The 13,615-nt window shown below is 34.7% G+C and overlaps 1 protein-coding gene across 5 annotated transcripts in view; it reads right to left on the bottom strand.

The window, feature by feature from the left end:
• EPHA5 (EPH receptor A5) overlaps window positions 1-13,615 on the bottom strand; it is a 433,113-nt gene that overhangs the window by 86,766 nt on the left and 332,732 nt on the right. For all 5 annotated transcript variants that reach the window (XM_004383346.2, XM_012557556.1, XM_012557557.1 and 2 more), the window contains exon 7: window positions 4,317-4,476. In XM_004383346.2, coding sequence (XP_004383403.1) covers window positions 4,317-4,476 — 160 coding nt within the window. The remainder of the gene's footprint in view (window positions 1-4,316; window positions 4,477-13,615) is intronic.

Below are 13,615 nucleotides of genomic sequence, written 5' to 3'. Positions count from 1 at the left end.
GTGAAGGTTAAATAAGATAATACAAAGCACTTAGCATATTACTTCAACCACAGGCAGACTTCAATAAATAGTAGCTATTATAAATACATGTTATTATTATCTCTTGTTTTATTTTCCCATCTTGACAGAGTTGTCTAGAAGTAGTCACTGAGTGCCAACATTGTTAAATTATCTCTGAAATGTATCTTCTCTCCTTCTGTCCCAAGTTCCATGAATGATATTGTATGTCCTAAATACAATGAGTATTTTTCCATTTGTCTCACCCTGCACCAAATGAGGATTTTTACATTGTTGAACATATCCCTCATCCTTGCAACTCTCCTCCTCTTGGTTACTATGGCATGGGACAATGTATTTTCTCTTTGTCTCTATGAAGCACAGCTTTGTCAATTATATGGGCTCCAGATTCTCTTCCCACATCGTATGTGTGAGTGTTTCCTAATGCATGGTAGTTCCTGATCCTCCACACCTCTCCCTCTTGCTCTGGATCGCCCTCCCCCCTCCTTTTTCCCCTCCCTCTGATAGATACTCTTTTGCTCATAGCATTATTTAACAACCATCATCTGAAGGTCCCCAAATTTATATTGCCAGTTCTTATTTTTCTCCTAAGTATTAGTGCATTTTTGTAACAAAAGACTGCTATCCCTCTTCTTTGGATTTTATTGTTACACATAAACAAACATTTCTAAAATCAACCCTTTATATTACCCCATCCCCAAGGACATTAACAAAAACAAATCAACAGAAAAACCTGCCATGAATCCAACCAACAAATCAAACTGGTTCTCCCTCTTTCTGTTTTTTTTTTTTTTTTTCAACTAACACTGCTTTTTTCTTAATTCCTGTTTACCCATTAGTTGTCAAATATTTTTATTTCTTTTATTTTTTTCCCTATCCATTACTTCTTTTCATTCACTTCTCATCTGTTTAATTCAGTCATTTCCGTATAACCAAATGGCTGAAATACAAGCTAAGTATTCCCGCTGTCTCTTATGTACTTGCATTAAATATCCAAAAATATTACTTTAGTTAGTCTACTCTGATCAAAAAGGTAATAGAAATTCCCAAATCTTCAGTCTACCTTTCAAAAGCCTTTCTAATCTGACTCCAACAAATCTTCTGAGCTTCTTCAGTGATTAACTGTTCAAATGAATGCTAGTTTAGGAACTCTCACAGTTCAGTTTTGAAGGAAAAGGGCATGATTAATACCAGGTAACAGTAAGAACAAAACAACTTCTGGCTGACTAAAGAATTATTTTTTAGAAAAATTATAGGTGATTGGTAGTATCAAATGCTTTCTTTTTAGTAATTGACAAGACATAGTTTAACAATGTTCTGTAATGTGTACTTGTGTATCCTACTGTACATATGAAATTTCACCTCCTGTACCTTATAAATATAGATACTATTTTGCTTTAAAATAATTGCTAATGATACACCAACATTCTCCAAACATTAAAATTAATAACTTTAATAAACATATTTTCTAAGTAATGTCAAATCACAAACATTAATATTTCTATGTTTTAACCTATTTTCCAGTGAAATTATAGACTTCTTGTGTAATAGGCAATTAAGAAGATATGAGGAAGATTTTAAAGAATATCTTTTTATTTATTTTTTAAAACTCGCCACATTTTGAAGTTTCTTGATAAGTTTTAAATTACTGATTATTTCACATGAACTGATTAATTTGTAAGCTATTTCTAATAGGAAACAGTTCATTAAGATTTTTCATTATTTATTTCTTTGTTTGTTCTGCCAGAATCAATAATATCAACAATTATATTAACTAAACTGCAGATATGGGATTTATAGGATACTGTCAATCCCTTCATATTTATTCATTCCTTAGACAATAGAAAAAAATTAACCCTAAATATGAACCATGATGGTCATTTTAACATATTTTAAATTTTCTAATCTTTAAAGATATGAACCTTTAGCCACTCATGTTTTCCATCATCTTATGTGTTAACTAAGAAATAATTGATAGATGATTTATTTTCACAAAACTAGTTGAGACGTGTTTTGAGAGCACTTGAAAGCAAATTTTGAAGTATTATAGGATGTCATTAAAAGGATATTAGTCATAAAAAATAATAGTCTTTATTAAAGAATAATGTTTCCTTTCCCATTATTGTAACTATACTTCATCTCTGGAAAAACAAGGTGACTTCTTAAACACATGTGTCTTTTTTATCTACTGCTGTTATAACAGAGATACCATGAGTGGACGGCTTTAACAAAGTGAAATTTATTTTCTCACAATCTAGTAGGCTAGAAGTACAAATTCAGGGCTTCAGCTCCAGGGGAAGTCTTTCTTTCTCTTTCGGCTCTGGAGGAAGGTCCTTGTCATCAGTCTTCCCCCGGACTAGGAGCTTCTCAGCGCAGGAACCTCAGGTCCAAAGGACGCATTCTGCTCCCAGGGCTTCTTTCTTGGTGGTATGAGATCCCCAGCTCTCTGCTTGCTTCCCTTTCCTTTTATCTCTTGTAAGATAAAAAGTGGTGCAGGCCACACCCTACGGAAACTCTGTTTACATTGTTATAATCCCACACTAATCCTCTTTATCGTAAAATTACAATCACAAAATAGAAGACAACCACACAATACTGGGAATCGTGGCCCAGCCAAACTGATACATTTTTGGGGGGCATAATTCAACCCATGACGATATGCTACCTTAAATTTTCCCACCCAGAAGTTCACATTTAGTAGTCTTTCCAAAAAAATTTAAATATTTTTGCATTCTGTTTTCACTACTGTTTGCACTAGGTTTTAGCATTATATTTTGAACATATAATTCAGATGAGATAATGTAAATAAAAAAAGGAAAGCTTTTTATGGAAACTGCATCTCCTGTACCTTATAACTCGGAGCCTTAGCAGCACAGTTGATAAGCATTTGGCTGCTAAACCAAAAGGTCAGCAGTTTGAATCCACTACCTGCTCCTTGGAAACCCTATGGGGCAATTCTACTCTGTCCTATAGGGTTGCTAAGAGTGAGAATCGATTCTACGGCAATGGGTTTTAAGGGTACCTTAAAAACAAATGACAAGTTTTATATGAATTAATAAATAGTATTTAAAAAAAATAGCCAATAACGTAATGTTTCAGTGTGATACTTTTATGTATCATTATGAATTGGGCATCCAATTAGAAAATTATTTTTAAAAAGTATATATGTAGTAATAATTTTAAAATAATTTTTATCCTTACATGCCTGAATTATAAGATAAACTTTCATTAGCAAGAGTGACTCATTGAAGCACTTATTCTCAACTAGTCAACCACCAAATGAAAATCACCTATAAACTTAATAGGCAAAAATGCAAATACACTTAAGATGCAATAATTCTTAAATTCCAGTATTTGGGGGACCTGTTGGGAAAATTATATGTAATTTTATATAAAGTAAATAATTGCCCAATAAAATAACTCAAGTGATTTCACAAAAGACTACACAAGTAATTGTTAAACAAATGGCATATAACATAAATACTACAGGAGCTCTGAAGAGAAGTGTTATTTTCATTATCAGTGTGTGTCTTTTTTAACTCCCTAGACTATGTTGTTGTTGTTAGTTGTCATCAAGTAGGCCCTTGACTCATGGTGACCAAATGTACAATGAGATTGCATGGTTGTGATCCATAAGGTTCTCGTTGCTGAGTTTTTGGTAGCAGGTCACCAGGCCTTTCTTCCTAGTTTGTCTTAGCCTGGAGAAACCAAAACAAAATCCATTGCTGTCCAGTAGATTCTGACTCATGGCAATCCCATACACAACAGAGTAGAACTGCTCTATAGAGCTTTCTTGGCTGTCCTGTATTTTTACGCAAATAACACATGCCTGCTATGTTTGTTTGCCAACCACGCTCTCCCCTTAAGATGTATTTTCCTATGAACACCATTTTTTTGCCAAATTCAATACTAAAGAAAGCTCTTATGGTATTTTCATAGAAAGACTAAGCCTAATGGAATAATTCAATAAAACAAGTGAAAAGTTAATGGTAATAATTCAATAAAGTATGGCAGCAATGGAAAGAAAATCTTTAAAACAAGGTTTAAACATTTTTTAAGGATCTCCTGATGTTTCATCTCCCTGTAGACTAAATGTGCTGAGGAAGCAGGGACAGATGTGTTAACCCACCAACCTACCATAATAGTATGACAGACACTTCCTACCTGAAAGGGGTCATGCCAGGGAGAGAGACAATGAGAGTGAGACTGACAGAGTGCCCTGGGAGGGTATCGATCCACTGACTCTTTTCCGGTAACCATTACAGAGACATGAGTTGACAGTAATTAAAATGACTTACACACTGGAATGGTTTCAAACTCAAATCTTCGACTGAAGATACCATAGCCTGCTGCTGTGCGTGCTCGAATTTGGAAGACATATACTGAAGCTGGTTTCAGGCCCTCTGCAGTAACAGTTGTCTCTTTAGATTTGATAATTGTGTAGCTGGTCTCTTGGTCCTTGGAATGCACATGTAAATTAAAAATAAATAATGTTAGCACATGAATTACTAATAAAAGTAAAATATAGGATGATACAGCAGAAAATGAACCAGAAATCAATCTAATGTTTAAAACAAAAACCAAAAATTGTATACACTGTAAGTGTGTTACTAATATAGAATTTCAAAATGTATTCTTGGTGAGTGTTTTCCATCCATCCATCCGCCCACCTTACTTGTCTTTGGTAAAAATTGATTTGCAAAACTTTCAAAATACAATTTTGCAGGAGATTAATTATTTTACAGAATATATTTCAGTATTTTTATTTTGTGCTTGTTTCCCTCATAAATAATTTTTGGCACACATCCAACCTGGTGCTGTTCATAGAGAAAGATGACAATGTCTTGCATACTGCCAGATAAGACTTATGCTTTAAGTCTTTAGTGAGCTAGATTTCTGATAATTTTTAGGGCACTGGAGAAGGAACAAGTACTTCATTGGAGAACTTTGATTTCATTTCACTAAGTTTAAACAGGGAGCATTACAAAAACAAACAAAAAAAACAGAAACAAGCAAAATCTTTTTTTTTTCCTTTTTAAAAACTTCCTATTTTTTCACGTATGTGTGTTTGGGACTGGGTAAGTAGTACACGGAGATGGAATGGGAAAAAAAAATCACTAGAAATATAGTTTTGGAAACTGAAACAAGTAGGAGTTGTTGCTATTCTCACTGCCTTGCACTAAAGTCCAGACTAGCCATTCATAACCTCTCATTATCTCTTTGAATTTAGCAAAATGAATATAAACTCTTAGACCTATAATATTTAAAACACACAAAAGTCCCTGTTTGAACTTTCTCCTCCCTTATATTTTTATATGAATTCTTGGCTAAACTTGATTTTTTTCTGTAAGTTTTCCAGATATATTGAATTTCTGAGATGTTAAAGGACTAATTAAGGATAGTTAATGGTTAGAGAGTTTTTTTTTTTTTTTTTTGCTTTCATCAAGACATTGTGATTACTCAAAAGAACTTGATTAAAAACTGTAAACTTTCATCTTCTATATATTTTAGAGATTTTTTTTTTTAAATAGAAACAAGGCATTGCTTTTATTTTTTTAAAGAACTAATAGAAAGAACATGTATTATTTTTCCAGAAATGAGAATAAAATTTAAAACAAGAATATAATACTCATTTATCAAGCTATAAATTCTAATAGTATTGGAATATGGTTACTATTAAATCTTCACAATGCTATGAAGGTGTAAAACAAATGCAAGCTGCATCCCTTCTCCCCCCAAGTTTACAAATGATGGCAGCATGGCATGCTGTGCCTTTAGCATGGATGCTGAAATCATGTGCTAAAATATAGAAGGTTCATTTTTACTTTTATCCTGTCTCCTTATCTGTAAAATTTGGGTAAAAGAATTTTAATGCAAATGAAAAAATTTAATAATATGTTTTAATTGTAATCATAATTATTTTAATTTGTATTTTACTCTCAACTCTTTCTAATTTTACATGTCAGAACAGGCTTCTTGTTTTTTTCTAGACTATACCACAAATACAACCTAAAATATTCAACCTATAAACTTTCTCTTATTTTGCAGCAATTTTACCTTTCCTCATTTAATATGTTTGAAAATATAAAATTATCTTTGAGTTAAGTACATCCAATTTTCTCTCTAAAGAGGTAGGACATAAAATCTAAACAGGCTTTCTGATTTATTATAGGAAAATTAATGATCTTTGGTTTTTCAATGCGCGGGTTAAAGTGACTAATCTTTAAGTATTTAGGAAACTTCATAAGAGTTTCGCAAAGGATTCAAAACAGATAACTAAATCTTATAGAACCTTACCTACAAATATCACTTTCCTAGGTTATATCATTTTCTTCATTCATAAATATTTATTTATCTTCTACTATGTGTCTTACAGTACAGCAATGAAAAAGCGGACAATTTCTGAAGCGTTGCTTTTCAAACTTACAAATAGTTCCTATAAACTATTATAGTTACTAACTGTTCCGTGAATGCTCACAATTTGACTGAATATGTAAAACTTTTCTCAATATTTTACTTTTTAGGTTGGCTATGATAGCAGCACTAATTTTCACTGGAAAGGAGTCAAATGTTTGCTGGTATTATTTTCAGTGATGTAAAGATAACTTTACATAGTGAAAATCTAGTCACAAATACAGTATAAGAGTCTGCTATATTTCATGTAACTGATTTTTCACAAAATCTTAATATTTATAAAGTAAATTAAGACTTTTTTTAAAAATAAAAGCACAGTAATAACAGTAATTCAATTCCATTCATGTCATTAACTAAGTGCATAAATATGGGTACACAACTACTTGTGGAATATCAATTTTTCTTCTTTAAAATGGGGATGGTATTACTTACTGTCATGGTTTAAATTATGTCCCCCCAAAATCAGTTTGGCTAGGACATGATTCTTGGTACTGTGTGATTTTCCTGTATGTTGTAAACCTGCCTCTATGATGTTAATGAGGGAGGATGGGTGGCAGCTGTGTTAGTAAGGCAGGACCTGATCTACAAGGAGTGCTGGGAACAGAGCGAGTCCTTTGGACAGGGGTCCCTGCGCAGAGAAGCTCCTAGTCCGGGGGAACGCTGATGAGAAGGCAGAGAGAGAGAAAGCTGACACCTTGAATTTGGACTTTTAGCCTACTTTACTGTAGGGAAATAAATTCCTCTTTGTTAAAATTATCCACTTGTAGTGCTTCTGTTAGAGCAGCACTAGATGACTAAGACACTTACTAAGAGAACGGTGAGGATATAGGTATGTGGATATATATATATGTATATATATATAGCACCTAACACAATCTCTAAAATACAGCAGGTTCTCAGTAACTTTGATTAACTCTTGACCCTTTAGCATTATGGTAAATTCTTCAATTGAAAAGTAAAAAGGACATAATTTTTAAAAGTTTACATGGTTGTAACTCCTTACTATTGACGGTAAAATTAATACACTTTGAAAAAAAATTATAAATTGATACATTCACTAAAAAGGGGAAAAACATTACCAGAAAACTAGAAAGCCGCTTCTTGAAATAGCATGTTATTTAATAACAACTGCACAATTACACAACATTCCATCTGACTTATCCATTAACCTTGTGCATGTCTTGGTGTCTCACTATTTAGGGTCTTATCAAATTGTACACTGTCTCCCTGAGTGAGTTGAATACTATGTTTTCTAAAGGAAGTTTATATATATAAATATATATATCTCTCTCTAAGCTATCAAAGGCAATAAATAAAAAATTTGAATTACCTAAAGATGTTTCAAAATTTGTTGTTTTTCATGCCTTTAAATCATTCTCATGTTTTAATTTTCTTCATATCATAAACCCTATATACACATCTTCAACACACACAAATACCAGGCTGCCAAGTCTTTGGTCAGGAAGGTGGCTTTTGCTGCCTTCAAGCTTAGCAAACGAGCAACACTCCCCAGCTGCTTAGCAAACACTGTTCCCATGCAGCGAGGGGAGGGCCTCAGCAGACAGAGTGAGCTGGCAAACACCCTGCCAAAGGGCAGCTTCCATTTGCCTGTGCCTTTAATTAAGAAATGGCAATGGGCCCATCACCATGCAGGAGCAGAGAGGCCCAATGACCTCTATTAGAGCAGGGCAATCTCAGGCAGAAATGCCAGCTGGCAAATGCGTGTGCCCTGGGAAGCTCTGCCACCTGTGTCTGGCCAAAAGCCATCCAGTAAAATGGTGGTGTCGTTCTGAAGGTTTAAAATGAGCCCTGGGAGCCTATCTGGATCCCCATCTCAATACATGTATAAAAGCTCTTTATCTTTTTTTTTCTTTTCTGAAAATTAAAAAAAAAAACTAAGAAAAAAATGTATGTGTATTTTATGTGTCTGTTCAATGATTTTGCTTTGCAATAATATCCAGGAATTAATATCTTCATTGTAAAAAAGGGGTTAATAACTTTCCCAAATAGTCAATAACTTCCCCAAATAATATACAAAGGTTTTACTGCTCTTAAAGCATATAAGTAGGCAACTTGTTATTCATTTATTGAAGATATGTATAGAAATGTTTTTCCCAAGTCAGTTTTTGTACTTTGATTTATGCAGGTAATGTAATGTATCAATACAACATTGTGTACTAAAAATAAGATCAAATATACTGAAATCAATACAATTAAAAACAAAGTCAGACTATAAAGAAAACTTTGCAACTTACATAGCACTCACTAGAAGGAATATCAATAGAAAAGGACTCCTCCCTCCTACCATTTTTCAGTAAGACTTTATTTTAAAGGAAGCAGAAGCTTAACAAGACAAAAAAATCTATAAATCCTTGCTCCTATTGAATATTATGTGCATAAGGAGACTCATAAATATTCTAGGAAGTGGTACCGAAAATGCCAAAAGTTGAAAAACTAAAATAAGATGATTTCTGTCAGGACAAGAAAATAAAGCCAACTAGTTGATTCAGGCAGGGAAAGAAAAACACCCAAATAAGTACTTTTTGAACCTTTTAGTCTTGTTGCTGTTGAATATTATTTCATCTAAGATATGTACATACAAATACATAGCTGTTGGTGTTTAGTTTTTTTAAAATGCCATTTTTATTTCATTTTTAAAAAAAATCAACTTTAATCAAAGTCAAAATTTTGAAAATTAGAATACTTAAAAAGAATTCATCGTGTGTTTTATTATATATATTTATATACCTAGATACCTGCTGATGTAGTGATTAAGAGCTCAGGCTGCTAACCAAAAGGTGGGCAGTTCAAATCCACCAACTGCTCCTTGGAAACCCTATGGGGCAGTTCTATGCTGTCCAGTAGGGTTGCTATGAGTCCAAATCGACTTGAAGGCAAAGAGTTTCTTTCTTTTTTTTTTTTTTTTGTAATTACGTAACTCTAGAGTTGCATTAATATACAGTAATGAAGATTAAAAAAAAACTTTAATAAGAATGTAGTCCTTAAATTTATGACGTATTATTGGATATAACATATATTTAAATTTTAGACATCAGCAAGTTGAAATGCAGCTTTGGACTACTACTCCCAAATAATCAAGGATCGGGAGGGATAATAGTCACTATATTCTCTTTGATTAAACCTTCTTCTTTTGACCAATAAGCACTATAAACTATAATCCAACACAGCTTTGTCTCAGAAGTATTCTCTTAGAGTATTATTGATGAACACTTTATTTTATATATTTTGTGAATATCATATAAGTATCATCATTTATGCTCCCTAATGATCTGATAGTTTCATGTAATGCTATCAACAAGTCATTCCTAGACAGACAACTATTTCAAAATAAAAAATTGACTTTTTATTTATCTATTTATGAAATCAACGTATGAACATTGTAGAGACAGTCAAAACCCAGAAAGAATATGAACATAGAGCACCTCTCTACACACACACATATGAACTACAGGTTTGTTCACCACTGTATCTTTATACAGATAATTGTTGAACTGATGAATAAAATAAGCAATAAAAAAATCCCAGACTTCCGGGCAACATGGCATTATAGGCAGAAGCACCACACCGTCCTTCCACAGCAAAGATCTGAAAAACTAAGCCAAACAGAAAATGACAATCCTGAAACCCTAAGCATCAAATTAAGAGATAAAGAACTCAACTAAGCACCGAATGGAAAAAGAAACTGACAGAGAACAGAGAGCGAGGAGAGATACATGCAGAGGTCCCGTATCAGCTAATGCAGCAGGGATCTGCCGTCTTGGACTCCTATCAGAAATCAGCAAACAGGGGGTACAAGAAAGCAGCTTCACAGAGCTTCCAGCAGGAGACAGAACAACCGGTAACCAGTGATATACGCTTTCCCACCCCCAACCCTTCTTCACCCCAACTCGGCCTACTCTGCTTCCTGTGGCCAGTCTCTTGGCCGGAAAGCACCACCTTCACCCCAGTGTCACTTGGATTCCACCCACCCACACTGGCCGTCTCCATAAATGCCATTTTTTGGCTGCTGGTGTTGCTTTTTTCTGCTTCTTTAGATTTCTTCCTTATCTCTCACCACCTCCCCCTCCTTTCTCTCAAATGCCTGGCTCCATGTGCCATCTTTGCTTCTTCCTGAAAGGCTGTGAAACACTATTCGAATGTGAAATTGCTTCCCAGCCCGTGCTGCCATGCTGGTGGGATCTCAGGGCTTTTGTTTGTTTGTTTTGAATTGTTTGTTTGTTTTCTTTTTCTATTCTCAAATTGGGAGCCTTTTATAGCCAGGCAATACTATACCTTGGACCTACCCCGTCAGTTTGTGCAGACTCACAGATGGATCCCAGAGGGCTTTTTTTTTTCTTGCTTTTTTTATGAGGGGCTTTTTTTTTCTTCTGTTTTTCTTTGGGGGTTTTTCTTGTTCTTTTTTTAAAAATTTGCTTGTTTTGTTTTCTTTTCCCTCTTTTACCCTTTTTGTCTTTCTTCATTACTCACTTTCTCATCTCTACATACTTTCCTTCTCTTCCTGTCCCCTGAATACCTGGTGCTGAGTGACACCTCTACCCTTTCTAGCCAGGCTGTACTTTACAGCTGGGAAGCAACTTCCCCAGACCTTGCAGCTCCACTGGAGGGATCCCTGGAAGCTTTGCTTTTCTTCTTTCTTTCTAATTTTTATTTATTCATTTTTTAATTTCTTGTTTTTGTTCACCTCTTTGTTTTTCTCCATTTTATAGTCTCTCATCTCTCCACTCCAACAGCAAGCTCTCCTAGCACTCTTTTTTGTTCGTTTGTGTTTCTGGCTCCTGTTCCTCTCTCCCCTCTCCCCTACCTGCCTTAGCTATACACATCACCGTCTCCCCCCATACAACCTGCCTACCTGCACTGTGCACTGAACATCACACCACCGAACAGCCTAGGCATGCCCTACCGGAACCTGCCCTGCACACTGATTACCAGCCCACCCTGGTGGCCATAGAAAGTGCCACAAACAACCCATCCCAGCAACTCCACTTCAGCTAGACCTGCCCTGCTGTACCATATCTGAGCAACTGACCCTGCCAATTGGAGAAGGAGATGAAAAGTATTGTGCCCAAAGACAAGCAAACAACAAAGAACACACAGCCTACCTGCTCAGACATAGAGAAATAAAACAAGAAAGCAGGACCAAAAAAAAAAAAATCTAGAATCAATAAATGAGGAAAATAACTACGAAATGCCCCAAAGACAGCAGACAATATGAAAACATTTACAAAAACAGGACAGGATGGTTCCAGTAGGCATCCAAAATAAAACACCAGATGAGTTTCCAGCAGAAGAAAAGGCGCTAGAAATACCTGATAAGGAATTCAAGTCTCCAATATTCACAGCTATCGAAGAGTTGAAGCAAAAAGCAGAAAAAAATGAGGAAAAAAATAGACAAATTCATGGAAAAGGTACACAAATTCATGGAAAATACAGACAAAAGATGGAAGAATTCAGGAAAATAATGCAGGAGCAAAATGCCACAATAAATTCACAACTATAAATCATAAAAAAAACAGCAGCTAGAAATCCAAAAGATAACAATTAGACTTCAGAAATGGATAGTGTCGTAGAAGGGCTGAGGAGCAGATTTGAAATGGTGGACGACAGGATCTGTGAAATTGAAGACAAACACTTGGATACAACTCTGTTTGATGAAAAATTAGAATAAGAATGAAGAAAAATGAACAGACCCTGAGAATCAAGTGGGATAAAATCAAACGCAAAGATTTGCAAGTGATCAGAGTTCCAGAACAGGGGGAGAAAACAGAAAACACAGAGAGGATCATTGAAGAACTGCTGACAGAAAACTTCCCCAATATCATGAAAGATGAAAAGCTGGCCATCCAAGAAGCTCAACAAACCCCATATAGGAGAGACCCCAAAACAAAATCACCCAGGCTTGTCATAATCACATGCGCCAAAACCAAAGACAAAGAATCCTGAGAGCAGCTCGTGAAAAACAAGAAGTCACATACAGGGGAGAAACAATAAAACAAAGACAAGATTATTAGGCAAAAACCATGCAGGCAAGAAGGCAATGGGATAACATATATAAAACTTTGAAAGAAAAAAATTGCCAGCCAAGAATAATATATCCTGCAAAACTCTCATTCAAATATGATGGTGAAATTAGGTCATTTCCAGATAGACAAAAATTAAGGGACTATGTAAAAACCAAACCAAACTTACAAGAATTATTAAAGGGAGTCCTTCGATCTAAGAACAAACAACATTAGCTCACAGGATGACTCTAGGATGCAGGATCGTACCAGCCAGATACTAATCTAGGAAATGCACTCTCAAGGACTATTCAAAACTAAAGGAAATACAACGGGGAATCACAGCAACTAATCTGTAAATGACAACAACAACAGAACAATAAAAGAGGAACTAAATGGTGTAGGTATAGAACCTTCTAATGGAGAGGAAGGCAAGGCGATACCAAATAATAATAGACTGCTTCAAATTTAGAAAGATAAGGATAAATTCCACGGTAACCACAACAAAAGTTAACAAAACCTACTCATCAAAATAAAAAGGAAAAATATAAACTCTCAGTACAAACAAAACCTACAAAAACAAAAGAAATAAAAAAAATCCACAAACAAAAGGAATTAGCACAGGAGAGTTAGAGGAACAAAGAAAAATCAGCACCACAAAAAAAGCACTACAGTAATAAATTCACACCTATCAATAATTACACTGAAGGTAAATGGCCTAAATTCACCCATAAAGAGATGGAGAGTGACAGAATGGAATAAAAAAAAAACATGATCCGTCAATATGCTGTCTACAAGAGTCACATCTTAGAAGCAAAGATGTGAATTTATTAAAAATCAAAGGTTGGAAAAAAATATATCCAGCAACAACTACCAAAAAAGAGCAGGAGTGGCAATATTAATCTCAGATAAAATAGACTTAAAAAAAAATTCCACGATGAAAGACAAAGAAGGACAGTATATAATGATTAAGGGAATGATTCATCATGAAGACATAACCATAATAAATACCTATGCACCCAATGACAGGGCTCCAAAATACATAAACTCTAACAGCACTGAAAAGAGAAATTGACAGTTCCACAATAATAGCAGGAGACTTCAACACACCACTCTCAGTAAAGGACAGAACATCTAAAACGAAACTCAACAAAGACACAGAAGAC

The sequence above is a fragment of the Trichechus manatus genome, unplaced genomic scaffold (assembly GCF_000243295.1).
Source record: "Trichechus manatus latirostris isolate Lorelei unplaced genomic scaffold, TriManLat1.0 scaffold00108, whole genome shotgun sequence".
Taxonomy (NCBI): Eukaryota; Metazoa; Chordata; class Mammalia; order Sirenia; family Trichechidae; genus Trichechus; species Trichechus manatus.
The sequence above is the reverse complement of the archived record's forward strand: the minus strand, read 5'-3'. Positions and strand labels throughout refer to the sequence as shown.